This window comes from Lissotriton vulgaris, chromosome 1_2, assembly GCF_964263255.1.
Source record: "Lissotriton vulgaris chromosome 1_2, aLisVul1.2, whole genome shotgun sequence".
NCBI classification, from domain to species: Eukaryota; Metazoa; Chordata; class Amphibia; order Caudata; family Salamandridae; genus Lissotriton; species Lissotriton vulgaris.
In genome coordinates, this window is record NC_141686.1 from 361,622,533 (window position 1) to 361,649,838 (window position 27,306).

General features: G+C 48.2%; 1 protein-coding gene across 4 annotated transcripts in view; it reads right to left on the bottom strand.

Moving 5' to 3' along the window:
* Positions 1-4,373: 4,373 nt before the first annotated feature.
* Positions 4,374-27,306, bottom strand: part of LOC147736865 (uncharacterized) — a 120,463-nt gene continuing 97,530 nt past the window's right edge. For all 4 annotated transcript variants that reach the window (XM_086953541.1, XM_086953537.1, XM_086953539.1 and 1 more), the window contains one exon: positions 4,374-7,672. In XM_086953541.1, the coding sequence (XP_086809667.1) occupies positions 5,838-7,109 (1,272 nt within the window). In that variant the 5' untranslated portion in view covers positions 7,110-7,672 and the 3' untranslated portion in view covers positions 4,374-5,837. The remainder of the gene's footprint in view (positions 7,673-27,306) is intronic.

Genomic DNA, 27,306 nt, shown 5'->3' on the forward strand with positions numbered 1-27,306 from the left:
GTGCACCAGGGTTTTCCTAGCTTTAACAGGAAGAAGGTCTAAGATCTTACGGAGGACCTTGAGTGTACCATAACATTTCCCGGCTACAATCCTCACATGTTGGAAGTAAGATAGGTTTGAATCTAAGATAACACCCAGATTTTTCACCGAGGCGGATGGGGTGGGCATAGTACCCAAGTCAGCTGGCCACCAGGCTGAGGTCCAGACGGAGGGAGACGGACGATAATCAGAAGTTCCGTCTTATTGCCATTAAGGCGCAGACAATGACCCTTCATCCAGCCAGCCAGAGCCACGAGACAGGAGGAAAAGTTCTCTGCGGTCCCAACTGGGTTATGAGATAACGTTATCACCAGTTGGGTATCATCTGCATACGAGACAATATCCACCCCATAAGACTCCACCAGTCTTGCAAGGGGTTCCATATATAGATTGAACAGCGTGGGGCTCAATATAGAGCCCTGCGGAACCCCTTGTCTAAGAGATCTCCGACTGGATTTGTGTGGGGTGAATGAATTTGAAATTTCCTGTCCGCCAGAAAGGAGCTAAACCAATCATAGGCTTGGCCCGCTATTCCTATCTCACTCAGGCGTACAAGAAGACCCGAGTGCGACACGGTGTCAAAAGCCGCACTCAGGTCCAATAGTATCAGTGCCGCAGTGTGACCGTCGTCCACTTTCCGTCGGAGCAGTTCGGTGGAGAAGAGGAATACTTCGCCCTAAAACCCGATTGGGAGGAGTGAAGAATAAGATTGTCCTCCACAAAGCTCACAAGTTGGTTGTTCACCAATTTCTCAACTACTTTCGCACAAAAAGGCAGAAGGGATATGGGGCGGAGGTTATCTGGCTGAGACATACTCAAAGTGGCCTTCTTTTTGATAGGAACGACCTGGGCCAGCTTCCATTCCTCAGGCACCCGACTTTCTCGGAATGACAAGGTGGCCAGATTGCCAATATGGTCACTCAGGAGCTGTAGATGGTTTCTGAGGATCTTGGCAGGAGCGACATCCATAGGGGATCCGGATTGGATATCCAAGATAGTATTTATCAATTCCTCCAGCGGAGGAACCCTAAATTCCTCTAGAGTGCAGCTCTTCCTGGGTCCATCATCAATGACCTTAGCAGAGGTGTCCGCTGTTGTACTCTGCTGAAAAGATTCATAGATCTTCTCCACTTTACACACAAAGTAATCCGCTATATTTTCGCATGTCTCTTCAGAGGGGATGTCTTCGGTCATAGTCACCGAGAGGGACGTTAACTCCTTATATATTAGGAAGAGCTCTTTGGATGAGTTGTCCGAATTCTCAATCCTCTCTTTGATGTGGTCCCTTTTCACCTTTCTTATCAAGTTATGGTATGCCCTAAGGCTATTCCTGTAAGCTTCTTTGTGGGTGATAACGTAATCTCTCCGCCATCGGCGTTCAAGCACCTTACATTTGGCCTTAGCTGCGCGCAGCTCCTCATTATACCACGGGGCTGATCTAGATCCACGTGCAGGGGATTTTTGGGTCCATGGGGCAACCCTATCCAGGGACTTAGCTATCCAATCCTCAAACTCCTTCCAGGCTCCCCTGAGAGTCTGATGCAACGGAGGGATTTCCTGATTAAGGGCAGTGTCAAATATTTCATGGTTGAATTTCCTCCAGTTCCTGCGTCTGGGAAAAGGTAGACGCTTAGGTTTGTCCGCTCTACTCAAGCCCTGCAAACTAAACGGGACGAGGTAATGGTCAGACCATAAAATCCTAACTGGGGGAGATACTTTAATATCGTCCCAGTTCGCAAAGATGGGATCAAGAAGATGCTCCGCTTGATGGGTTGGCCTTCCATCCGATAACCTAAACATCAGGGCTTTTAGAGAGGTGATTACAGATTGTGCCTCCATACAGTCAGAATCCTCAAAATGTAGGTTGAGATCAACTACTATGAGGAATCTATTATACCTGAGGGCAGGCTGAGTTACCGTTTCAAGGAGACTGTCCACAAATTGCGAGGACCCCGCAGGAGGGCGATAAATAAGGTAGCCCATAATAGTCCACTCCGGGGAGACTTTTATGGAGAAAAGGCCCGCCTCACAGTTGCTAATCGATACTTGCTTTAAGGGGCACTCAAGATCGATTTTGTGAACAATCGATATCCCCCCCCCCTTTTTGGATACCTCTATCAATTCTAATAAGACCATATGAAGGTGGAAGGGCCTCCCGAATGTCAGGGGCAGAGGTCTCATCAAGCCAGGTTTCCGTAAGAAATAACAGGTCGGGTTGGCAATCAGTGAGAAGGTCATAAATATTCAGGCAATGTTTTTTAAATGATCGACAGTTCAATAAGTACATAGAGAGTTGGTCTACTCGCTTCATCCTCGCCAAATCTGTGGTGGGGAGAAAGTGACAGCCGCTACACCTAGGGGGCATACACTCAGGCAACATACCCTGAGTGCAGTCTGCTTTGACCGTGGGACGAAGTAGAGTTAGTTCTTCCCTCGAATATCGCAGAGCTCTTACACGTTCCATGGGGGCAGATACAGGGGGCCTGGCCCCTGGCCACGGCAGGTCGCGGACGGGCGCAGACGGGCTTGCCTTGTGCGCGCCTTTGGCGCGCACTCGGCAAGCCCGCTGCGCGCGTCTGCTGCGCGAGCGCTGACTCATCTACCTAAAATAGGGGTGGGTTTAGCAAGAACTACAGCGCTAACCCGAGCGCAGGAGTCACCGGAAGTGGTAGGTTCCTCACTCTCCGCTCAAACGCCCACAATGGACGCGGCGGACCGGGGCGGGATCAAGGAGCAGGTAGGGTTTTAGTTACAAGGCTGATAGTGCAAATAAAGATCAGACCAGTGCAAACAATTCACAGTCAGTTTTAAAAAGGCAATTTAATCACGCATGAAAAATGTTAAAATACACGGGCTAAATCGCACCGCGCTTCACCCTCGTACTGAGGCTATCCCCAGAGTTCGCTCACGGAGGTGACTGTCTCTGCCACCGACAGTCAACAACCACAGTAACACAATAACTACATAATTAAAGGTCTTCTTGTTTATAGACCTCCGGGAGGCAGCAATCAATTTTCTGCTAGCCTCATACATAATATACTGGCCTCAGCCATGCGGTATGAGAAATTCATTCTGTTAGGGGATCTTAACCTGCATTTCGACGATGACTCCAATGCCCTGGCCCAAGAGGTTCGTCAAGATTTGTTAACCCTGAAATTAGTATTAACTTTTCCCTAGGGGTTAGTTTGTGGACGGGGTCACGGAAGCTGAAAGGTGGGATGCTAGGGCCATTGACTAGCGCGGGGACACACTGGTTAGTGTAACCAGGCGCAGTATAAACTCAGGATTATTATTACTTATTATCAGCTGAACCATCAGCCTGATTACTGATGGCACATATTTATACAGGGAGGAGTCCCTTTAGCCTAGTGTTCAATTAGATGTGTAGATGTGAGTCTGGTGATGCCTAATAACTGAAAGGCACATATTTGTTTACCTACAATTTCATATATGTCTGATTTATTATTCCTATTACAGCGCCTTCTACCTTCAGAAGGCCCATCCTAAACCAGTGTGTGGACAAAACACATGCAGACAAATCGAGGACAAAGGGATCGGGACATGGTCTCGGAACACTTACAACAAATCCTACATCAAACCTCACGTTTAACTGATGGAGAGCTATGAGCGACCTGAAGCGCAATACTGAGAAAAAGTAACCAGGAGAATTGCTGCAAATTAAAGTAAATTTTAAAAAAACTAATAATGAACTACATAACCACAGCTGTGTGACCTGGAAGCCGATTGTTTCTCAATATAGCCCTTGTTTGTGATAACCTTGCAGTGCTCACATTATCATCCGCGCTAGAAGAGATGGGAGCCTGGGGTGTCTGGTTACAGAAGCTCATTTACATACAAAGGGGGGTGACAGCCTGTTCACATCACACAGCACAAGTTGTTTACGTAAAATGCTTGTACACAGAACAGGGTAAAGTCTTGTGTCTCTTTTTTTAATTTTATTTAATATATCCTGCACCTCGCTCTCTTCTTCTCTTCCTCGCATTTCAATTCATCGTAAATTACACAAATTCACTATTGCTTTATCAGCACGGCACAAGTCGGAGGTGGACACAGTTTGATGGGGTCCCAGTTCCACCTAGCTCCTTAACCTGCGAATGGGAATTGTTACTTTGTTTCTTGCATCTACAGACCCAGGCCTCAGAGTGTTTGTAACTATCCGTCCCAATAGCAGCGTCCCCTTTATTTATTTGTGTTAGTGGCGCAAGAGAGGAACAAAGAACTAGACAAAATTAGCCCTTCTATTGCTTAATACACTGTAAATGTGAAACACTTTGGGGCTTAGGGGCTGGATAAAGAACGTCAGGAAACAAACGCAAATTGAAAGTACATTTTATTTATTCGTTGAAAATTGTTTAAAAATGTAATTTCCAAGTTCCACATAGCACTTTAAAAATATTTACACTTTCAGTCCTTTCCGAGTTTAGTTAAAAACTGATAGTGGGAAAAACACATGATGTATAAAAACTGAGAACAAAAACGTATTTTTACATTATTTTATGTTTCTTGTTTTTTGTTTTTAAAACAGGCCGTCAACATTTCACATGAACATTATTATAAGGGCCTGACATCACTTCTGGTGACGTCACTACATGCGACGTCATTGTGATTTGCATTTGATAATGGGCTCCTTCACTATTTTCATTATTTGTGCCCTGTTTATTCCATGACATCAATCTATAGCAGTGGTTCCCAAACTTGTTCAACCCATGGCTCCCTTGGCTTATTGATCGTTGGCCGCGACTCCCTATTATTATGTGACATTTTTTAGTGACCGGGCAGAGGCCCTTCAGGAGCGCTGAAGAGTTTCTAAGGCGTGTCTAGACCATCACAGTGATCTAGACACTGCCTTAGTAAAACTGGCTCTATAAAATTAAATAGTTAAATATAGCATAGCTGCTAGGTTTTCTGTAAATGTAGGAGACATTTTGATGTTTTTAGGGTACTCCTTATGTGTGACACTACAAATGTGCGACACCTTATAGCACGTGAATAGTTTTTCCCCTGTGTGTATTCGCTGATGTGTTTGTAGGTTTGACAGGTGACTAAAACACTTTGCACATTCACTGCACTTGAATGGTTTTTCCCCCGTGTGTGTTTGATTATATTTTTAAGGTTTGATAACTGACTAAAGCACTTTGCACATTCACTGCACTTGAATAGTTTTTCCCCTGAGTGTGTTCGCTGGTGCGTTTGTAGGTTTGATAAGTGACTAAAGCACTTTGCACATTCACTGCACATGAATGGCGTTTCCCCTGTGTGTGTTTTCTGATGACGTTGAAGGCTTGATAACCTACTAAAGCACTTTGCACATTCAGTGCACTTGAATGGCTTTTCACCCGTGTGTTCTCGCTGAGGTCGTTGAAGGCTTGATAACTGATTAAAGCCAGGGGAATGGGTTTTCCCCTGTGTGTTTTCTCTGGTGTCTTTGTAGTTCTGATAACCGAACAAAGCTCTTTACACATTCACTGCACTTGAATGGTTTTCTCCTGTGTGAGTTCGCTGATGATACCTTAATGCTGAAGTGTAACTGAAATTACTGTCACATTCACTACAATATTAGGGGTTTTCCCCCGTGTGTGTTCGCTGATGAATTTGTAGGACTGATAATCGACTAAAGCTCTTCCCACATTCACTGCAGTTGAATGGCTTTTCCCCTGTGTGTGTTCGCTGATGTGTTTGGAGGACTGATAAGTGTCTAAAGCACTTTGCACATTCACTGCAATGGTATGTATATGTTCGCTGACGTATTTGTAGCTCTGATAACCTACTAAAGCTCTTTACACATTCATTGCACTTGAATGGCTCTTCCCCGTGTGTGTTCGCTGATGTCTTTGTAGCCCTGTTAGTTGACTAAAGCTCTTCACACATTCAGTGCAATGGTATGGCTTTTCTCCTGTGTGTATTCGCAGATGACTTTGACGGTGTGATAACTGACTAAAGCTCTTTGCACATTCACTGCACTTGAATGGTTTTTCCCCTGTGTGTGTTCGCAGATGTGTTTGGAGGCTTGATAACCGACTAAAGCTCATCCCACATTCACTGCACTTGAATGGTTTTTCCCCTGTGTGTTTTCGCTGGTGTATTTGTAGCTCTGATAACCTACTAAAGCTCTTTACACATTCACTGCACTTGAAAGGCTTTTCCCCTGTGTGTGTTCGCTGATGTCTTTGTAGCTCTGTTAGTCGACTAAAGCTCTTCCCACATTCATTGCACTTGAATGGCTTTTCCCCCGTGTGTGTTCGCTGATGTATTTGTAGCTCTGTTAGTCGACTAAAGCTCTTCCCACATTCATTGCACTTGAATGGTTTTTCCCCTGTGTGTATTCGCTGATGTTGTTGGAGGTTTGATAACTGACTAAAGCACTTTGCACATTCACTGCACTTGAATGGCTTTTCCCCAGTGTGTGTTCGCTGATGAGACCTTAATGCTGAAGTGTAACTGAAACTACTGTCACATTCACTACAATGATAGGGTTTTTCCCCCGTGTGTGTTAGCTGATGCCTCTGAAGGTGTGATAACTGACTAAAGCACTTTGCACATTCACTACACTTGAATGGTTTTTCCCCCGTGTGTGTTCGCTGATGAATTTTTAGGATTGATAATCGACTAAAGCTCTTCCCACATTCACTGCAGTTGAATGCTTTTTCCCCTGTGTGTGTTTTCTGATGACGTTGAAGGCTTGATAACCTACTAAAGCACTTTGCACATTCAGTGCACTTGAATGGCTTTTCCCCTGTGTGTGTTCGCTGGTGTATTTGTAGTTCTGATAACCTACTAAAGCTCTTGACACATTCACTGCACTTGAATGGTTTTTCCCCTGTGTGTGTTCGCTGATGTGTTTGAAGGCTTGATAACGGACTAAAGCTCTTTACACATTCACTGCACTTGAATGGTTTTTGTCCTGTGTACGTGTGCTGATGAAGCTTGAGTAGTGATGACAAAGTAAAGCTCTTGCTGTATGTGTATGATTCTTCTTTCTTGGTTAGTGTCTGTGGGTCGGGTATATATTTGTCTACATCCCATGACTGTATTTCCTGATGGGCCAACATGGCTGATAAAGCACTCGTGTTTTTCTCACACAATTTATATGTGTGCAGTATTTTGCACGTTTGATTTCTGTTTTAACAATAAAATACAATAGCCACCAAATATTTGCCACACTTCTAATACGTAGAAGGTGTCTTTGTAGGCGATTGTGCCTTTAGATTAGATTATGGCTATGCACGCTTGCGGGTAAAGATGTATCTTCCTTTTGGCTGGTGCAAATTTTAGAAAACAGAGCAGGGTGGTAGTCACATCATACCGATCCCATGATCAAATCTGGTGTTGGACACTTGTTTATACAGGATGCGGTTTGTTATTGTTGTTGCCTTAATTTTCCTAAGGTCATTTCTTCATCTTGTGGCGTTGAGGTGCACGGCTCAGACTCTTGCAATCACTGAACTGCCCTTGATACTTCATCCGGGATCTGTCAGTTTGTGTGCAGGTTCCTCTGTCGCCGACTGCGCTGATGGTGTCCTGAATACTGTAGCTCATTATTCCTGCTATTATTGAAGTTTTACACCATTCGCTTCATTATTGATGGTCATTTCGTACATTCAAGGCTTGTTTTCTGTTGGATGTAAAGATATTTTAAATTACTAAATTGAAGCATAATTGAATGAGAATTCACAATGTTTAACTGGTTGTAAAAGACATTTCAGGGGAGGTTTACTAAATCTCCAAGCAATGCACACAGCCCCCCTGTGCGAGGCTGTGTTGCGTTGAGCGACGGGGAAGGAGCAGGAGAGCACCATATTTTCAAAGATATGGCTCTCACCTTCCCTTTCCCTTGCACGGGCACAGATTACAGCGGCCCTGAGCCATGCACACACCTTAGCACCAGAGCGCTAGGGTGTGTGTGTGAGTCCAGCTTAGGTTTTGTACAGGAAAGAGACACTTCCTATACAAAATACTATGCCTACACATGAGGAAAAGCTTTTCCCACTTTGTATGTTTGTTGTACAGTGCTGCACGCATGCAAAGTCAGAAAATGAAGGAGAAATGAAAGCATTTCTCCTTCCTTGCGCCTAGTTTAAAAGGGTGCAGTTTTCTCATGCTAAGCCCAATCTACTTTATTTGGTAGATTTGGTTTAGCGTGAGAAACCATGGGTGGTTGCACAGGAACGCCCATGCACCACCCTTGGCAGGCCCCCATGGTACAAAGTAGCGCGAAGCCGTGATATGCGCTGCTTCACATTACTTTAACGTTATTTCCAGCGCTAAACAAGTTTAGCAATAGAAAGTAAATTAGGAAAAAAAGATTTTGCACTGTTTTGTGTCACTTTTGTGACGCAAACACAGTGCAAAATCTTAGTAAATCTCCCCTTCTTCTTTACCGCCTTTGAAACTTAGCAAGGAATATTTCATCATACACAGATATTTAACTAAAAGTTCTGTTGATCAGGTGATATCTTATTAATGTCTGAAAAGGAGGTGATTTACCAGTGTTCACAGAGTAAGGGTGCTCACGGGGCACCCAAGTGCTAGAGGTATAGCTTAAGATAGACACATATGGTCAAGATTTCATTGAAACAACAATAGATGTTAGAAAAAGAGATGGATCAGGCTGGGCTATATAATTTCCAGTAACTCTTTACGAAGAATAGAACAAAAGTAACTCTATTCACACACTTCTTCACATTTCTTTCCTATTTACTTAAGATCATCTCAAATGCCAACTCCTGTCTTTACTTCGCTGTTCATAGGTCACCTTTGACACTTTTAACAGCTCCCTTGGTTCAAGCATTTCTGGTTTCTTCTAACCTGGAAGACTGGAACATTATTGTGAGTTGATGGGGGTTTCCTATCGCCATAACATCTGTCCATCTCCCTGAAACTAGTGCAGCTTACAGTACCCGGTTCTGGCCCTGAAAGACAACTTTAATAAACAAGTCTTTAGTTCTTCCTAAAGTAGATAAAGTTCTGTAAGATGCAGCTCCTTCCAGGGCTTTTGTGTCAAACAGAACGAGAGGTTTACTGTAAGGCCCGTCCTTTACATTATAGGCGCAGATAAGGCAAACAAACGTTGATTCATATAATTTAATATTCAACAATATCAGTCATTTAGTACTGATAGAGAATCCATCACAACCAATAATTTACCTGAGATATCCTCTCAGCAGATTTGTGCACATTACTCTTTTTTCCCCCTTTTCCACCATTACATGGCATCTGGCATGACATTGTCCGTTTGGGGCCCAGGATGACACTTTGTGACTGGATGGGCATTTGGCAGAGCGGGAGGAGGTGTCAGTAATCCACAGGTGATGCAGCATTTCTACATTTCCATATTCCTAATATTCAAGTTTACCTCGTTTCCTGTCCTTCGGCCCCCTACTGCCCTGTGGCTGCGCAGTAACTCTGTGGGGTTCATCAGAAGTCATATAACTGCCTCATACTCACAAGGCCATGGATCTCACTTCTTCTGCAACACTTATTGCAGACATAGGGCCTAGTTAGGAGTTTGTCCAACAGATTTTTGCCTCAAAACTAGGGGTGGGTGAAGAATTCCACTCTGCCGGTGGAGCTCGCAAAGTTTTTCCCACTCCGCACTCTGTGCAGACTTGTTCCAAAAAGCTCCATGCAGAACGGAGTTCTTTTCTCAAGCGGTTCGCCAATGGTAAGATGGCGAGCGCTTGTGAGAAAATATAACGCACTAGACCTCCTCCTGTCGAGATTTCTCAATGCGGGAGGTCACGGCAGGTCGCGACCACTCAAGTGTTAAAATCTGCCATTCTCGTTGATGCAGCTGCCATTCGATTAGAATGTCAATTAGAGCGACAGTAAGCAACATCGCCCTCTGGCACGGCGCGTAGTGCTGTTCATGCTGATTTTACAGTGGGGGTTGAACTCCTGGCACTAAAAATCAGTGAGCACAGTGCAACTTAAAAACCTCTGCCACTAGCGGAAGTCTGCAGAGTGCGCCGGAGTTTCCCTGGCACTTCGTGGAGTTCCGCAGAGTAAAAATCTGCAAACTACACCAAGGCATTTTCAAAACGTGACAGATATTCTGTCTGCCTTATTATAATTGCTGCAGGATGCAATGCATTTTTAATGGGGCGGGCAGGACACCTGTCACATTTGTGATGGTGGAGAGGTGTGGCTCACTGGTTAGAGGCGGCAGACGCGAGAGCAGAGAACGGCCCGGGACCAGGGTTCGATTCCCGACGCGGCAGGGTCTTGGACCAGGATCAGCGGACTGATAATTCTCGCATCGGTGCCTACTCCGACCAGGGATCACACTCGGCAACTCTGGGCATTAGCTTGCCTCATCTCCACAACGGCCCCACACAAATGCCGGGGATGCCTGGTTTCACCTTGGAGACCCCCAGGAGGGACCATCTCACAGGGAAAGCCAGGACGGGTTCCCCAGCGGTCTAAAGCGCTACGAGGCCTGCGGTGCGGGTAGCAGTGCGCTTTACAAGACACAATTTTTTTTTTTATTTACAATAAACCATCTGCTGAAATCTAAATAAGGCTTTTGGTGTACATTGTGTCCAGTGTGGCTAGCTGGGCTTGAAAGATCTTGTTGTTTGTGGGTCTCTCACTGCTTTGAGGTCACCGCCAGGCAGAACTACTGTCTGCTGCACCCTGTACAGATCTTCCTTCCGGGCAGGACATCCGTCAGCAGCGCCTTGTGCATATCTTCCTTCCAGTAAGGACTTCTGTCAGCTGTGCCCTGTGCAGATCTTCCTCCCAGGCAGGGGCTTCTGTCAGCTGCGCCCTGTGCAGATCTTCCTCCCAGGCAGGGGCTTCTGCGAGCTGTGCCGTGTGCAGATCTTCCTTCCTAGAGAGGACTTTTGTCAGCTGTGCCTTGTGCAGCTCTTCCTTCCAGGCAGGGGCTTCTGTCAGCTGCGCCTTGTGCAGCTCTTCCTTCCAGGTAGGGGCTTCTGTCATCTGTGCCTTGTGTGGATCTGCTTTCCTGACAAGGACTTCTTTCCTCAATGATCAGTTCAAAGGTCGGGAGAGGTAGAACTGGTCTAGGTCATCTTCTTTATTGCTGTTCTACTGGTCAAGCCACAGACCTCGGGCTTTGAGAAGTGGGAGAGTCTGGATTTTCTGAGCCCCGTAGAACATTAAGACAGTTCTACCGCCTCCAGCACACACTACAAGACTCCAAGAGTCAACGCTACAAGTGCTGCTCCACGGCTTAATTCAAACACTGCATCTGAACATCCCCTGGCAAATGCCAACTAGAGAATAAACATCCTGCCTGCACCAGCAGAGTGCAGAAAGCTTTTCAAGAACCTCGAGGTACATGGACTTTCTCCATCTGCCGTAACTGAAGATGTTAAACCTTGGCAACATCTATCTGCTTTGGACAAGGTCCTCCATTTTGCTATGAGAATGTAACTCCTCCTGCGCAAACACATCCCCTCAAGTCTGTACTGCATGAAGCTGGGTGGTTCTCACCCAAAAGAAGGCCCTCCACAAATTGCTGACATTTGTTTACACCCCCTGGACAGCCGTGGTAACACACAGACCAACTACACCCCCTCAGGGATCACCCGTCCATCTGCCAGGATCAAGACTCAGGTATTTCAACCTTCTCTGTTACCGTCTTTGGAACAGCCCGTCTCTGACATTCGTGGAAGCTCCACACTCAGTGAGCTCAAAGTTGGCTTGCAAAAACCACCTCATGAGAGTGGAAGAAAAGAACATTAAGTGACACGCACTGCACAGAAGTTTAAATCTACTATTATTGTTCCATGTACCATTGTCCTACTGCTGATGTTTCGACATGGATGTTTTGCCGTCTATCACAGCAGCTTCTTCGTTTAAAATCTTACTCAAAGGTTTTGCATCATACCTACTTACCTTTGTACTGTTTCTGATCCTACGACATCTCTGGCAGACATACTGTGCTGTCTGTTGCTACATAAATAGGAAGTAGCTTGCTACTGCAGCGAGAGTGCAGTGTCCTTGCAGTCAGATGCACTTGATTGGGATAAAAGGTACCATGTTTGTTAGAAAAGCTGCAACTACTTGAATAATAACATACCAAAAGCAGCGCATATAATGCAATAACGCAGACAAGGTACTAGAAAAACGTGACGCTTACAATGCAATAACACAGGCAAGGAAGTAGGAAAACGTGACGCAAACAATGCAATAACACAGGCCAAGCATTAGGAGACTCTACGGCGCAAACAATGCAATGACACAGGCCAGGCACAAGGAGAATCTGATGCAAACAATGAAATAAAACAGGCAAGGCACTATGTGAATCTGATGCAAACAATGCAATAACACAGGCCAGGCACTAGGTGAATCTGACGCAAACACTGCAATAACACAGACCAGGCACGAGGAGAATCTGAAGCAAACAATGGAATAACACAGGCCAGGCACGTGGAGAATCTGATGTAAACAATGCAATAACATAGGCCAGGCGCTGGGAGAATCTGACGAAAACAATGCAATAACACAGGCCAGACACTAGTAAAATCTGATGTAAACAATGCAATAACACAGGGCAGGTCATAGGTGAAGCTGACGCAAACACTACAATAACACAGGCCAGGCATGAGGAGAATCTGATGTAAACAATGTAATAACACAGGCCAGGCATGAGGAGAATCTGAAGCAAACAATTCAATAACACAGGCCGGTGACGAGGAGAATCTGATGTAAACAATGCAATAACACAGGCCAGGCGTTGGGAGAATCTGACACAAACAATGCAATAATACAGGCCAGACATTGGGAGAATCTGATGTAAACAGTGCAATAACACAGGCCAGGCACGAGGATATTCTGATGCAAACAATGCAATAACACAGGCCAGGCACGAGGAGAATCTGATGTAAACAATGCAAAACACAGGTCAGGCACTATGTGAATCTGATGCAAACAATGCAATAACACAGGCCAGGCACTAGGTGAATCTGACACAAACACTGCAATAACAGAGGCCAGGCACGAGGAGAATCTGAGGGTAAACAATGCAATAACACAGGCCAGGCATTGGGAGAATCTCATATAAACAATGCAATAACACAGGCCAGGCGTTGGGAGAATCTGACGCAAACAATGCTAATAATACAGGCACGGCACTAGGAGAATCTGACACAAACAATGCTATAACACAGGCACGGCACTAGGTGAATCCGACGCAAACACTGCAATAACACAGGCCAGGCACGAGGAGAATCTGATGTAAACAATGCAATAACACAGGCCAGGCATGAGGAGAATCTGAGGCAAACAATGCTAATAACACAGGCAAGGCACGAGGAGAATCTGATGTAAACAATGCAATAACACGGGCCAGACACTAGGAGAATCTGATGTAAACAGTGCAATAACACAGGCCAGGCACTGGGAAATTCAGATGCAAACAATGCGATAACACAGGCCAGGCACTAGGTGAATCTTATGTAAACAATGCAATAATACAGGCCAGGCAGAGGAGAATCTGATGCAAACAATGCAATAACACAGGTCAGGCACTAGGTGAATCTGATGCAAACAATGCAAGAACACAGGCCAGGAGTTGGGAGAATCTGACGAAAACAATGCAATAACACGGGCCAGACACTAGGAGAATCTGATGTAAACAATGCAATAACAAAGGCCTGGCGCTTGGTGAATCTGACGCAAACACTGCAATCACACAGGGCAGGCACGAGGAGGATCTGATGTAAACAATGCAATAACACAGGCCAGGCACAAGGAGAATCTGAAGCAAACAATGCAATAACACAGGCCGGGCACGAGGAGAATCTGATGTAAACAATGCAATAACACAGGCCAGGCATTGGGAGAATCTGACACAAACAATGCAATAACGCAGGCCAGATACTAGAAGAATCTGATGTAAACAGTGCAATAACACAGGCCAGGCACGAAGAGATTCTGATGCAAACAATGCAATAACACAGGCCAGGTACGAGGAGAATCTGACGCAAACATACAATAACACAGGCCGGGCACAAGGAGAATCTGATGTAAACAATGCAATAACACAGGCAGGCGTTGGGAGAATCTGACGAAAACAATGCTAATAACACAGGCTAGGCACTAGGAGAATCTGACACAAAGAATACAATAACACAGGCAAGGCACTAGGAGAATCTGACACAAACAATGCAATAACACAGGCAAGGTACTAGGTGAATCTGATGCAAATAATGCAATAACACAGGCTAGGCACTAGGTGAATCCGACGCAAACACTGCAATAACAAAGGCGAGGCACGAGGAGAATCTGATGTAAACAATGCAATAACACAAGCCAGGTAAAAGGAGAATCTGATGCAAACAACACAAGCCGGGCACGAGGAGAATCTGATGTAAACAATGCAATAACACGGGCCAGACAAAAGGAGAATCTGATGTAAGCAGTGCAATAACACAGGCCAGGCATGAGGAGAATCTGAAGCAAACAATGCAATAACACAAACCGGGCATGAGGAGAATCTGATGTAAACAATGCAATAACACGGGCCAGACACTAGGAGAATCTGATGTTAAGAGTGCAATAACACAGGCCAGGCACAAGGAGAATCTGATGTAAACAATGCAATAACACAGTCTAGTCACAAGGAGAATCTGACGCTCAAAATGCAATAACACAGGCCAGGCACTAGGAGAATCTATTGGACACAATGCAATAACACGAGCGAGGCACTAGGAGAATCTTATGCAAACAATGCAATAACACAGGCCAGGAGTTGGGAGAGCTGCTTTGATTCTCCATGACAGATAAAGTAGTAAAAGGCAGAAAAGTAGCATTCAAAAGTAATACGAACTATTTGTATAAGATCTTGTTTATCAAGTCTTGGGTTTTGAAGAATCTTCAAAAATGGAGAAAGTGATTTATTAATCAGGGTGAAAGGGGGTGGTAGTCCTGGCCTATCATTCACCACCGGTCCTTATCCAGGGAAAGGGGGTGGTCGTGCTGGCCTATCATTCACCACCGGTCGTTATCCAGGGAAAGGGGGTGGTCGTAGTGGCCTATCATTCACACCAGTCCTTCTCCAGGTAAAGGGGGTGGTTGTACTGGCCTATTATTCGCCACCGGTCCTTATCCAGGAATAGGGTGTGGTCGTACTGGCCTATCATTCGCCACCGGTCCTTATCCAGCGATAGGGGGTGGTCGTGGTGGCCTATCATTCACCACCGGTGCTTATCCAGTTAACAGCACACCTCACCTGCTGTGCCGCCTCAGTAACTCTGCCAGGATGGAAGCTCGGGTGTCATCGGGCCGGTGCTCTTCTGTGCTGAATTTTGCAAAGAGAGTGAGTTCCGGCCTGGCAGATGCTGTGTGTGACAACAACACAAACTGCACTGCACCCGTATCACAGCTCTGCCTGGCCTGCAGCGTTGGCCAAAGTACACTGTGACTTACTTTATGAATGGACTGCACAGAGACCGCTGTGCGCACACAGCACAGCTCACTGCATGATGCATTCTTAAGTTCTCCCAGCTGCTGATTGACTCGGCCCCCGCCCGGCAGGCCGCACTTAGCTTTCGTGCATGGCGATCCCCAGGATGGTGATGGCGCTGCCTCTGAGGATGAGTCCAGTGACTCAAGACTGGCCGCCTCCCGCACTGTGCCCAGTGCAGTGTTTGATTCTGGAGCAACACTCGTGCATCGCTGCTGTTCTGGGCTTCCATTGGGTGATAGTTCCAGGGGAGGCACTTTAAAGTCCGTGTTTGTAGGGGACTCACCTCCTCATGGTGCTCTCAGACAGGCCCAATCATGCCTCTGTTCACCGATGTTTGATGGCAGACAGCAGCACACCACCGCCAGGACTCCTCCACTCTTGAGGCCCTCGCCGCTTCTCAGACCTGCCTACCACCGTACCTCACTTCTTCCAGGAGGTGACGAGGCACGAGGTCACCCACATCCAATCCCGGGGCACCCAAAAGTGCTAAAGCTGCCAGCAGCAACCACGGATGAGGCCAGCCCCCCCCCCCCCCCCTCCCGAGAGCCCGACTCCAGAGCTGAGCAGACTCTTTAAGATCTTTAACTATCACCTCACTGAGCCAGCTCCTTCTGGCAAGTCTGTGGGGAGCAACAGAGCTGGCGCACTGGCACCGCCGTCTGCCATTCAGACTGGCATTAAAAATGCGTGACGAGGCATTTCAGTACGGTGATGCGGAAAACCACCATAAAATGCAGTAGAGTCACACCTGATGCGTGATACTTGGCAGGCCTGCCTCCCTGGGGGACTGCTGCTACCTCTCCCTGGGGACCCCTGTAGAAGGTTAGGAAGGGCCCCTCTGCTTCTCCTTGTGGGAGGGGCCCCTCTGTGGCTCCCTGTGGGATGGGCCCCTCTGCTTCTGCTTGGGGGAGGGGCCCCTCTGCTTCTGCATGAGGGAGGGGCCCCCTGCTTCTCCTGGTGGAGGGGCCCCTCTCCTTCTACTTGTGGGCGAGGTCCCTCTGCTGCTCCTTGTGGGAGGGGCCCCTCTGTTGCTCCTTCTGGGAGGGCCCCCCTGATTCTCCTTGTGGGAGGGGTCCCCCTGTTGTCCCTTGTGGGAGGGGCCCCTGTGCTTCTAGGAGGGGGCCCTCTGGTGCTCCTTGTGGGAGGGGCCCCTCTGCTTCTGGGAGGAGCCCCCTGCTTCTCCTTGTGGGAGGGGTCCCTCTGCTTCTGGGAGGAGACCCTCTGCTTCTCCTTTTGGGAGGGGCCCCTCTACTGCTCCTGTGAGAGAGGCCCCTCTGCTTCTGCTTGTGGGAGGGGCCACTCTGCTTCTCCTTGAGGGAGGGCCCCTCTGCTGCTCCTGTGGGAGGGGCCCCTCTGCTTCTCCTGTGGGAGGGGCCCCTCTGCTTCTCTTGTGGGAAGGGACCCCTGCTTCACCTTGTGGGCAGGCCCCTCTGCCTCTCCTTGGAGGGCCCCTCTGCTTCTCCTTGTGGGTGGGGGGCTGTTTCTTCTTCTTGCGGGAGGGCCCCCTCTCTTTCGCCATGTGGGAGGGGACCCCTGCTTCTCCATGTGGGAGGTGCCCATATCTTTCTCCTTGTGGGAGGGGCCCCCTACTTCTCCTTGTGGTAGGGGCCCCTCTGCTCCTTGTGGGGGTGGGAGGGAGTTAGATGAATGCATGGATGGATGGAAAGAGAGGAAGAGGAAGGGGGACTGGAGGCTGGAACATCTTAAGGATTTTGGGGGCCCTGGATCAAACATTTTGGGGCCCCTGCTCAGACCAGTTGTGAATTCATGATCCATTCAGACTCCTCCAGACTCTGAAGTGTGTCCAATGACTCAGCAGCAGCTCACTGAGGTCACTGCACGCAATTCCTACCACCCACCTGTAATACAAATATATGAAAACAAACTGTGTTTAAAAACCATTCAAGGTCATCAGGGCAGGGCTGTGTGGAGAACAGAGCCAGGTCTATCAGGGGCCCCTGAAAGGCTGGGGCCCGGGGCAAGAGCCCACTTTGCCAAGGCCTTAAAACGTCTCTGGGAGGAGGGAGAGGGAGAAACAGGGGGAGGAGAGGTAGAGAGAAAGCGATCAGAGAGAGAGGAAAGAAGAGATGAATGGATGGATAGGTGGGTGGATGGGTGGATGGATGGATAGGTGGGTGGATGGATTGACAGATGGATAGGTCGGTGGACAGATGGGTGGGTGAGTGGATGGATGGGTGGGTGGGTAGATGAATGGATGGATGAGTGGGTGGGTGGGTGGAGGGATGTGTGGGTGGGTGGATGGATGGGTGGGTGGATAGACGTGTGGGTGGATGGATGAGTAGATGGATGTTTGGATGTATTGATGGGTAGATGGATGGGTGGATGGATGGATGGATTGGTAGATCGATGGATGGGTGGATGGATAGATAGATGGATGGATGGATGGATGGATGGATGGATGGGTGGATGGATGGATGGGTGGATGGAAGGATAGATTGATGGATGGGTGGATGGATAGATGAATTGATGGGTGGATGGATAGATGGATGGATGGGTGGATGGATAGATGGATGATGGATGGAAAGAGAGAGAGAGAGATTTCCCAAGAAGCTGAAGAGAGCATTTTTGCCAGGGTCGCTGCTGGTTCACAGTCCCGCCCGGGTAGCAAGGGCCGCGCGGAGGCAGGAGCCGCTGGTACCACAGAGTCCTATGTCGCTACCACTGGAGCGGGGGTGTCACTTCATCTTGTCCTAATAATCCCCCTGCTTTCTGACCCCCCTTCAGCAGAAGTAATGTCCAGGTGTCTGGGGAGAGACAGCTCTCTGGTGCTGCAGGGTCCTGCTGCCCTGCGCTATACACTATTATATACAGTGCTTAATTTGTAAAAGAATGAGAGCCGGGCCCAAAGTTGTGCTCAGAAGCCCACAGCCGGCGTACTGAATATCAAGGCTGCGGAGTCTTGGATCCACCTCATGGCGCTTTAATCCACCCCCAGACACTCCCGGCTCCTTTATCTCAGTCTTGATTCCATCTCGTGGCTCTTTAATCCACCCCCAGACACTCCCGGCTCCTTTATCTGACTCTTGATTCCACCTTGTGGCTCTTTAATCCACCCCCAGACACTCCTGGCTCCTTTATATCAGTCTTGATTCCACCTCGTGGCTCTTTAATCCACCCCCAGACACTCCTGGCTCCTTTATCTCACTCTTGATTCCACCTCGTGGCTCTTTAATCCACCCCCAGACACTCCCGGCTCCTTTATCTCACTCTTGATTCATGGCTCTTTAATCCACCCCCAGACACTCTCGGCTCCTTTCTCTCACTCTTGATTCCACCTCGTGGCTCTTTAATCCACCCCCAGACACTCTTGGCTCCTTTATCTCACTCTTGATTCCACCTCATGGCTCTTTAATCCACCCCAGACACTCCTGGCTCCTTTATCTCACTCTTGATTCATGGCTCTTTAATCCACCCCCAGACACTCTCGGCTCCTTTATCTCACTCTTGATTCATGGCTCTTCATCTCCTTCCTCGCCGGAAGGACACAGAGAGTCCGCCTCCCTCCGTTCAGATCTGAAGCCACCGAAGTCATCTGCGGCGTTCCTCAAGGCTCCTCGCTCAGTCCAACCCTCTTCAACGTCTACATGAGCCCCCTCGCAGACATCGCACGCCAGCACAACCTCAACATCAACTCCTACGCCGACGACACCCAGCTGATCCTCTCCCTCACCAACGACCCCGCCACCGCCAGAGCCAACCTACACGAAGGGATGAAAGAGGTAGCCGAATGGATGAAGAACAGCCGCCTGAAACTGAACTCGGACAAGACGGAAGTCCTCATCCTGGGATCTTCACCCTCTGCCTGGGACGACTCCTGGTGGCCCCCCGCCCTGGGCAGCGCACCCCAACCAACAGACCACGCACGCAACCTGGGCTTCATCCTGGACTCCTCCCTCTCCATGACCAGACAAGTCAACGCCGTCTCCTCGTCGTGCTTCAACATCCTGCGCATGCTACGCAAGATCTTCCGGTGGATCCCCACCGAGACCAGGAAGACGGTCACCCAGGCCATCGTCACCAGCCGTCTGGACTACGGCAACTCCCTCTACGCCGGTACCACCGCCAAGCTCCAGAAGAGACTCCAGCGGATCCAGAACGCCTCAGCACGTCTCATCCTGGACATCCCCCGTTGCAGCCACATCTCCGGACACCTGAGAGACCTGCACTGGCTCCCGGTCAACAAGAGAATCACCTTCCGACTCCTCACCCATGCACACAAAGCCCTACATAACCAAGGCCCGGGATACCTCAACAGCCGCCTCAACTTCTACGCTCCCAAACGCCAGATTCGATCAACCGGCCACGCCCTCGCCGCCGTCCCCCGCATCCGAAGAGCCACCACAGGAGGACGGTCCTTCTCCTACCTCGCCGCCAAGACATGGAACTCCCTCCCGACCCACCTCCGCCTGACCCAGGACCACCTCGCCTTCAGGAAGCAACTCAAGACCTGGCTGTTCGAGCAGTAGCGGACCCCCCTCCCCTAGCGCCTTGAGACCCTCTGGGTGAGTAGTGCGCTATATAAATGCTGTGATTGATTAATCCACCCCCAGACACTCTCGGCTCCTTTATCTCACTCTTGATTCCACCTCGTGGCTCTTTAATCCACCCCCAGACACTCTCGGCTCCTTTATCTCACTCTTGATTCTACCTCATGGCTCTTTAATCCACCCCAGACACTCTTGGCTCCTTTATCTCACTCTTGATTCCACCTCTTGGCTCTTTAATCCACACGCAGACACTCTTGGGTCCATTATCTCACTCTTGATTTCACCTCATGGCTCTTTAATCCACCCCCAGACACTCCTGGTTCCTTTATCTGTCTCTTGATTCCACCTCGTCACTCTTTAATCCACCCCCAGACACTCCTGGTTCCTTTATCTGTCTCTTGATTCCACCACGTGGCTCTTTAATCCACCCCATTTTACATTGACGTAACTTGAAAAAGGAATTACGAGTTAGTTCAAGGGGTCACCAATGAAAATGTCTTTTCTTCATATGAAGTTGCTTAGCTTATATTTAAACTAAACTTTGAATCAAACTATAACAATACATTTCTTCTACTAATCAGAAACATTTCTAGAAAATATGTGAATCATGTTATACAATGTCAAACTTATTATGAAAAAGCATCCTTTAACGAGGGTCAACAGTAGACATTCTTGTTACATCTTTTCGTCATGATCTAATTTTAACAAAGTTCACGTGTTAGTATTTTTATAAATAAACAGAATTTAGCATTGAATTCAAGCAGTTTGGGGCCTAGTGTGTGTAAGTGTGGCAGCTGTGTACATTTTTGTCTTTTTAAACATTTATTTTTGCAAACCTGACTGGTGCTTTAGGCATTTATTTGAAAGAAAATGTCAAATTTGAACGGTCTGCAATATGTCAACAAAGTTTTGATCACATCAAATAAAGAATTAACTCTGCTCCCGCACTACAGCCTTGTGTGGAAGGATGCAATATTTTGGTGACTGTGCTGTTAGTGCATATGGCATGGGGGCTGATTTGCCACAAGTGAAGGATGGAAGGAAGTCACTGTAGGGTTTGCTTCTAGAAGGATGAATGAATTGGAAACAAGATATTCTATAATAGATCAAATAAATGTTGGCATGTGTTTGGGGTCTTGGCAAGTTTAATCCATATCTCTGGGAAGAAAATATTGTTTACTGACAGATCACAGATCACTCTTTGATCTTTTGTCAGGAAACAAAATTAAGAAAGCCACAGCCAGATTATCAAATTATTGGAGTTCAATTTTTAGTGGGATTCACATTGTGGGAGGAAAGAGTGTTAGAACGGACTTTCTGTCTCGTTTACCAGTCGATGGAGATTTTTGTGAGATGGATGTACAGGAAGAAATTAAGGAATGTATCATTGCCAAAGTTGAAGATTTGGTCATTTGTTGATGGTATTGTGGGATCGGTTGAGGGAGGATACTGTATTCAACGAGATTATGAATTTTGGTAAATTTGGGTCAGCAGGGAAAAAACGTGGACCTCACCTCACCTGGACACTGCTCACTGCTCAGGTACTAAGAGGCCCGCACTTTCCGTCCGAGGTCTATTGCCCTACCACAAAGGAATTCACAGTAACCATTGTGAATCGGAGGGTTAATGTCCATGGTTGTTACAGGTTGTACCGTTTCTAACCAGTTTTACTACAATTTGTTTTGGTGATGGTGGTGAATTCTATATTTCACTATTAGGAGTGCAACTATTATACGAGCAGAGGCCCTGACGAATGCCAAGGGATTAAATACCCGTTAGGCAGAAACATGTTGGCCCTTATGTAGACAGATAATTGTCACTGTCTTCTCTTGCACTGTTCTATTTTTTAATTAGGAGGCGTGTCCAGTCCGCAGAATAAAGTATTTAGAAGGAGGACATTCCATCCTATTTTAAATCACTTTCTTGTTCGTTGCACTATTTCTTCTTACTTTACCATCAAAAGATCAGTCATCATGGACGGTTTGTGTATGGCCGAGATACCCGCCACCCCCTCTCAACACAATCCCCAAAAGGAGGGAAACCGGAAACAGTTCTTAAAGTTTTTGGATGTGGGATGGAGTGACCATCCCGGCCGTATTTATTAAAACAAAAAATTAAAACATTAAACGTTTTCATGTTATGTACAATTTCATTATCACATTACGATGTTTGGCTAACCTTAACATAATCTCTAATACAGAGGTTCTCCTAGCCGAACTAGCATCCTACAAAAAACATTCTCTAAGAACACTGAAATTGTACATCCTAACGTTTAAGGGCCAACGGCAAGGTCATAACCGGTGTCAAGATCCCTAACCAGACTTACCCCTCCCACTTGGGAGGGGCGACAGCACAGAGGCTTACCTCAAGTGCAACTACTAACAATTTCCCTTGACTTGACGGGGGCACTTAAGACTCGACGCCATTTAAAGGTCGTTCGAACACTTGTGTGTGGTATCTAGAAGGTATCGTTGACCTCTCCCCACCCCACACAACTTACCGCATCTGCCGTCGCAGATGACACTGGCCCCGGGAAATTCCCCAGGAGGGGGCTGTAACCCCTCCTACAAAGGAAGGGGCCTTGACCGCCTTTCCTTTACTTCCGGCGACCCGCCCTTAGACGGGACCGCCTCCCCACTGAGGGGCCAATGGCCACCTCTCCCGAGCGCTCCCATCCGTGTTGGGTGACGCCCACTCATAGGGATCTACCAATTAGTGCTCACCGATCATGACCTTACCGCCTACCAAAAATAAATACGACAGTTCTTACTCAAACCTATGAAAACATTGGTCGCTACGACCGAAAGAACATGCTAGAAATGCAACACTACATCAAATCATTTTAATCGTAACAACCTAGACGATATTCACCATACTTTATTATGATTAACCACAAACTGATACTGTCACAGCCTGTAAACGAAATGGAAAAACAAACTTATAAATTCACTTTATTGCACAACAACTTGCTGTCCTCAGGGGCTGGTGGGTGGGTCAAAATTGGCTCTTCGTTCCGTCCCGAGCTCACGTGTAGCGAGGAGGTGCAGCTTCGGAGCACAAGAACAAGAGGACGTCTTCTGGTCTTGCGCCTTCTTTTATCCGTCTTCAGGGCGGGCGAAAACCCGCCCCTGCCCGCCCCGAGGGCGTGGCTGGCTGCGTCGGTGTCTAGGCCAGCCCACTCTAGGGCGGGAAAAGGCGCGCCCCGGCTACGCCGCTTCGGGCATACCAGCCGAGACACGCCTCCCGCCCAAAAATGGCTTCCCGGGGGGATCGAGGCACTCAGCCATACGTTCGGGGGGACCGAGTGGTCGCCCCTTTCCATATGGCCGAGATACCCGCCACCCCCTCTCAACACAATCCCCAAAAGGAGGGAAACCGGAAACAGTTCTTAAAGTTTTTGGATGTGGGATGGAGTGACCATCCCGGCCGTATTTATTAAAACAAAAAATTAAAACATTAAACGTTTTCATGTTATGTACAATTTCATTATCACATTACGATGTTTGGCTAACCTTAACATAATCTCTAATACAGAGGTTCTCCTAGCCGAACTAGCATCCTACAAAAAACATTCTCTAAGAACACTGAAATTGTACATCCTAACGTTTAAGGGCCAACGGCAAGGTCATAACCGGTGTCAAGATCCCTAACCAGACTTACCCCTCCCACTTGGGAGGGGCGACAGCACAGAGGCTTACCTCAAGTGCAACTACTAACAATTTCCCTTGACTTGACGGGGGCACTTAAGACTCGACGCCATTTAAAGGTCGTTCGAACACTTGTGTGTGGTATCTAGAAGGTATCGTTGACCTCTCCCCACCCCACACAACTTACCGCATCTGCCGTCGCAGATGACACTGGCCCCGGGAAATTCCCCAGGAGGGGGCTGTAACCCCTCCTACAAAGGAAGGGGCCTTGACCGCCTTTCCTTTACTTCCGGCGACCCGCCCTTAGACGGGACCGCCTCCCCACTGAGGGGCCAATGGCCACCTCTCCCGAGCGCTCCCATCCGTGTTGGGTGACGCCCACTCATAGGGATCTACCAATTAGTGCTCACCGATCATGACCTTACCGCCACAGGTCCGGATAGTTGACCGGCTATCCGGACCCCCCACAAAAACTCCTACCTAAAGGTCATGTTTTAAAGATTTTAACCAGGCTAAGAAGTCTCCTATGAGTAACTCATTCCCCGCCCTCGATAAATGCACACCATCCCCCAGATACATACTGTCATCATTAATACAATTATGCGAGATCGAATGCAATGTCTTGGAACGGAACAACCTACTCACTTTGTTATTCAATTTTTTAACAGAATGATTCAAAGCAGGGATCGAGATAGCCCCCCGCCACACTTTTCGTGGGATCATATGAGACCACGCAATTAGGCACCCCGGAACTCTCCTCGCTAACCAACTTACCGTGGAAAGCATAGCCTCCAGGAGAAGTCGTCTACCGGTGGTGACCAAATCATTGCCCCCCAAATGCACTATGACTATGGACGGCGGTGACCTCATCCGCTCTAACAAGCCCTCAAAAAATTCCTGAAACTGATCAATACAGAGACCGCCCCTTCCGTAGAAGGACACTCTGTACCCGTATTCCCCAGGTACGTGAATCATGTCACCTGCTTTGAATACGTCTGCGGCCCGTCTCACGTATGAGTGGCCCACGACCCACACCTCCTTCCTCACAGCCGGTGACGTGCGACCGCTGGCCTGGTGTTGGGTCGACTGCACAGTCTGCCCTGCCGCGTAGGCTTGCACAACTGAAAACAAACAAAAGACAAGAGGCGTGAGTACATGATTACAGCTTCACAACATGTGCAATCGCACGTACCTCTTATAACAATTGGAGGACCAGCGCCCCACACGTTTCACTTGTTCTACATTAAGACCCCTGGCTGTAGCTTCAGTGGCAGCCCCTATTCGAAAGGAGTGGGTCCCAAATTCGCCCGGGTCCAAGCCCGCTGCGGCAATGGCCATTGCAAGCACCCGTTGAAACTGAAACCTCGTCAGCGGGGTGGCGTCTGCATGCCTCAACAATGTCCCCCCCCATGATGCCACTCTTTGTGCTAGGTAATCTTCTAAGCACTGTACCGGACACATGGATGACTCGGGGTTCCTGCGAATGATCGTGCAGTCCCCTCTCCCATCTTGGTCAGTCTTAGACCTGAGAAAGGAGACAATCATCGCATCCCCCCTGATCTGAACATGTTCCCTGCACAAGCCCCCCGTCACATCCTGTTTGTTCCTTGCAACCAGCTCACTAACTCTCATAGCCCCGTGAAACGCCAGCGTAAATGCAGTCCGGAACAAACAGGTCTCAAAAGGGGACGAGCATGTGTTAGGGAGTGTGGCCAGTAACTGGGACAACCTGTCTAGACCTATCGGTCGTCTTACGTCTACTCTGCGACCCTCTAGGCGTTGCCACCCACGCAGCGCTTTCTGTACTGTGAAAGACGCTGTTGGGTCCAGGATGCCATGGGCCCTGGCAACAAAGGAAATGGCGGCACGATGCCTTTGGGCCGTAGCCACCGATTTCCCAGCCCTATGTAAAGACATCAGAAAAAGTACTACCCACTCTTCCTGACCCCAAAGACCCCCTCTCTCTGCCCCCAAAAAGGCTAAATAGGCCTGGAACGCCCCTTCATATGCCTTCCTTGTCCTGGGTGCTAGACTCTCTCCCACGAGGTGACGAAGTTCGGGGCACCGAGAGACCAGAGAGCTTCGGGGAAGGGTGCCGGCTCCGGGTCCGCTGAAGGAAGGAAACCCGAGAAAGCCTGCATGTGAAAACGAGACAGTGCGTCAGCAGCCTGATTCATCACCCCTGGGACATGTTTTGCTCTGAATACCACGTTCAGTTGCATACATAGTAGGACAATTTCTTTGAGCAGCCTCAAAATCAATTTACAATGGGCTGACTGACTATTGATGCATTCCACCACGGTCATATTGTCGGACCAAAAAACGACAGAATGATCTCTGAAACCTTCTGGCCAGGTTCTCAGGGCCACGAGAATGGGAAATAATTCAAGGAAAGCAATATTACTCGTCAGCCCCTTCTCGTGCCACCATAGGGGCCATCTTTGAGCAGACCAGTTCGTGCCGAAGATGGCGCCAAAACCTATGCTTCCTGCTGAATCTGTCCATAGCCCAAGCTCTTCTGAGGTCACGGCTGGCTTGTTCCAGACGACTCGGCCATTGAAGTCCGCCAAGAATGCTAACCATATCCGCATGTCCTGGCGGACCTCAGCCGATAACCTCGTGCGATGATGACCCTCCTTCAGGCCAACCATCGCTTGGGCAATGGAGCGGGAAAAGGGGCGAGCCATTGGGATCACTCTCAAGGCAAAGTTCAACTTTCCCACTAATTGTTGCAACTGATGCAGTGTAACCTTAGGTGTATTCAAACATACTCGGAGGGCTGCCCTGAATTTCAACACTTTGCTAGCTGGTAAACGGAAACACCCCTCCCTTGAGTCCAACTCGATCCCCAAAAACTCGAGGCAAGTCGTGGGACCCATAGTTTTACCCGGTGCCAACGGCACGCCAAAATGACCCATCAACACACAGAATTCAGCTAAGGCCTGAGCACATTCGGGATTTCCGGCGGGACCAAGGAACAAAAAGTCGTCAAGGTAGTGCATTACATTTCGAAAACCCGTTCTCTTAGTGAACACCCATTGCAGGAAAGTACTGAATTGCTCAAAATAAGCACATGATATAGAGCATCCCATTGGCATACACCTATCCATGTAAAATGACCCCTGGAACCCGAATCCCAAGAGACGCTGATCGTCTGGGTGTACCGGGAGCAACCGGAACGCTGACTCGATATCTGATTTCGCCATCAACGTCCCGGGCCCCAGGCGATTCAAGATGGCTACTGCCTCATCAAACGATGCGTATCGCACCGAACAAACTTCTGGATCAATTGCGTCGTTCACCGAAAGGCCGTGTGGAGCAGACAGATTATGGATCAAACGAAACTCACCTGGGTCCTTCTTGGGGACCACCCCTAACGGAGAACAAACAAAATCCGGTACCGGGGGTACACTAAACGGGCCGGCGACCCGTCCCCGGCTAACCTCTTTCTGAATTTTCTCTTGTACCACAGATGTATGTTGTAAAACGGAAAGTTGATTCTTGCAAATCCCTACACCCTGAAAGTCCCCCACCGGGATGCGGAAACCATGTGTAAAACCGTTCCGCAGCACCCCGGCAGAAGTACGATCCGGGTATTCGCTGAGCCAGGGGATCATTGCCAAGGTATCAATCGGGGTTGGTAAAGGCGCCCCTCGGA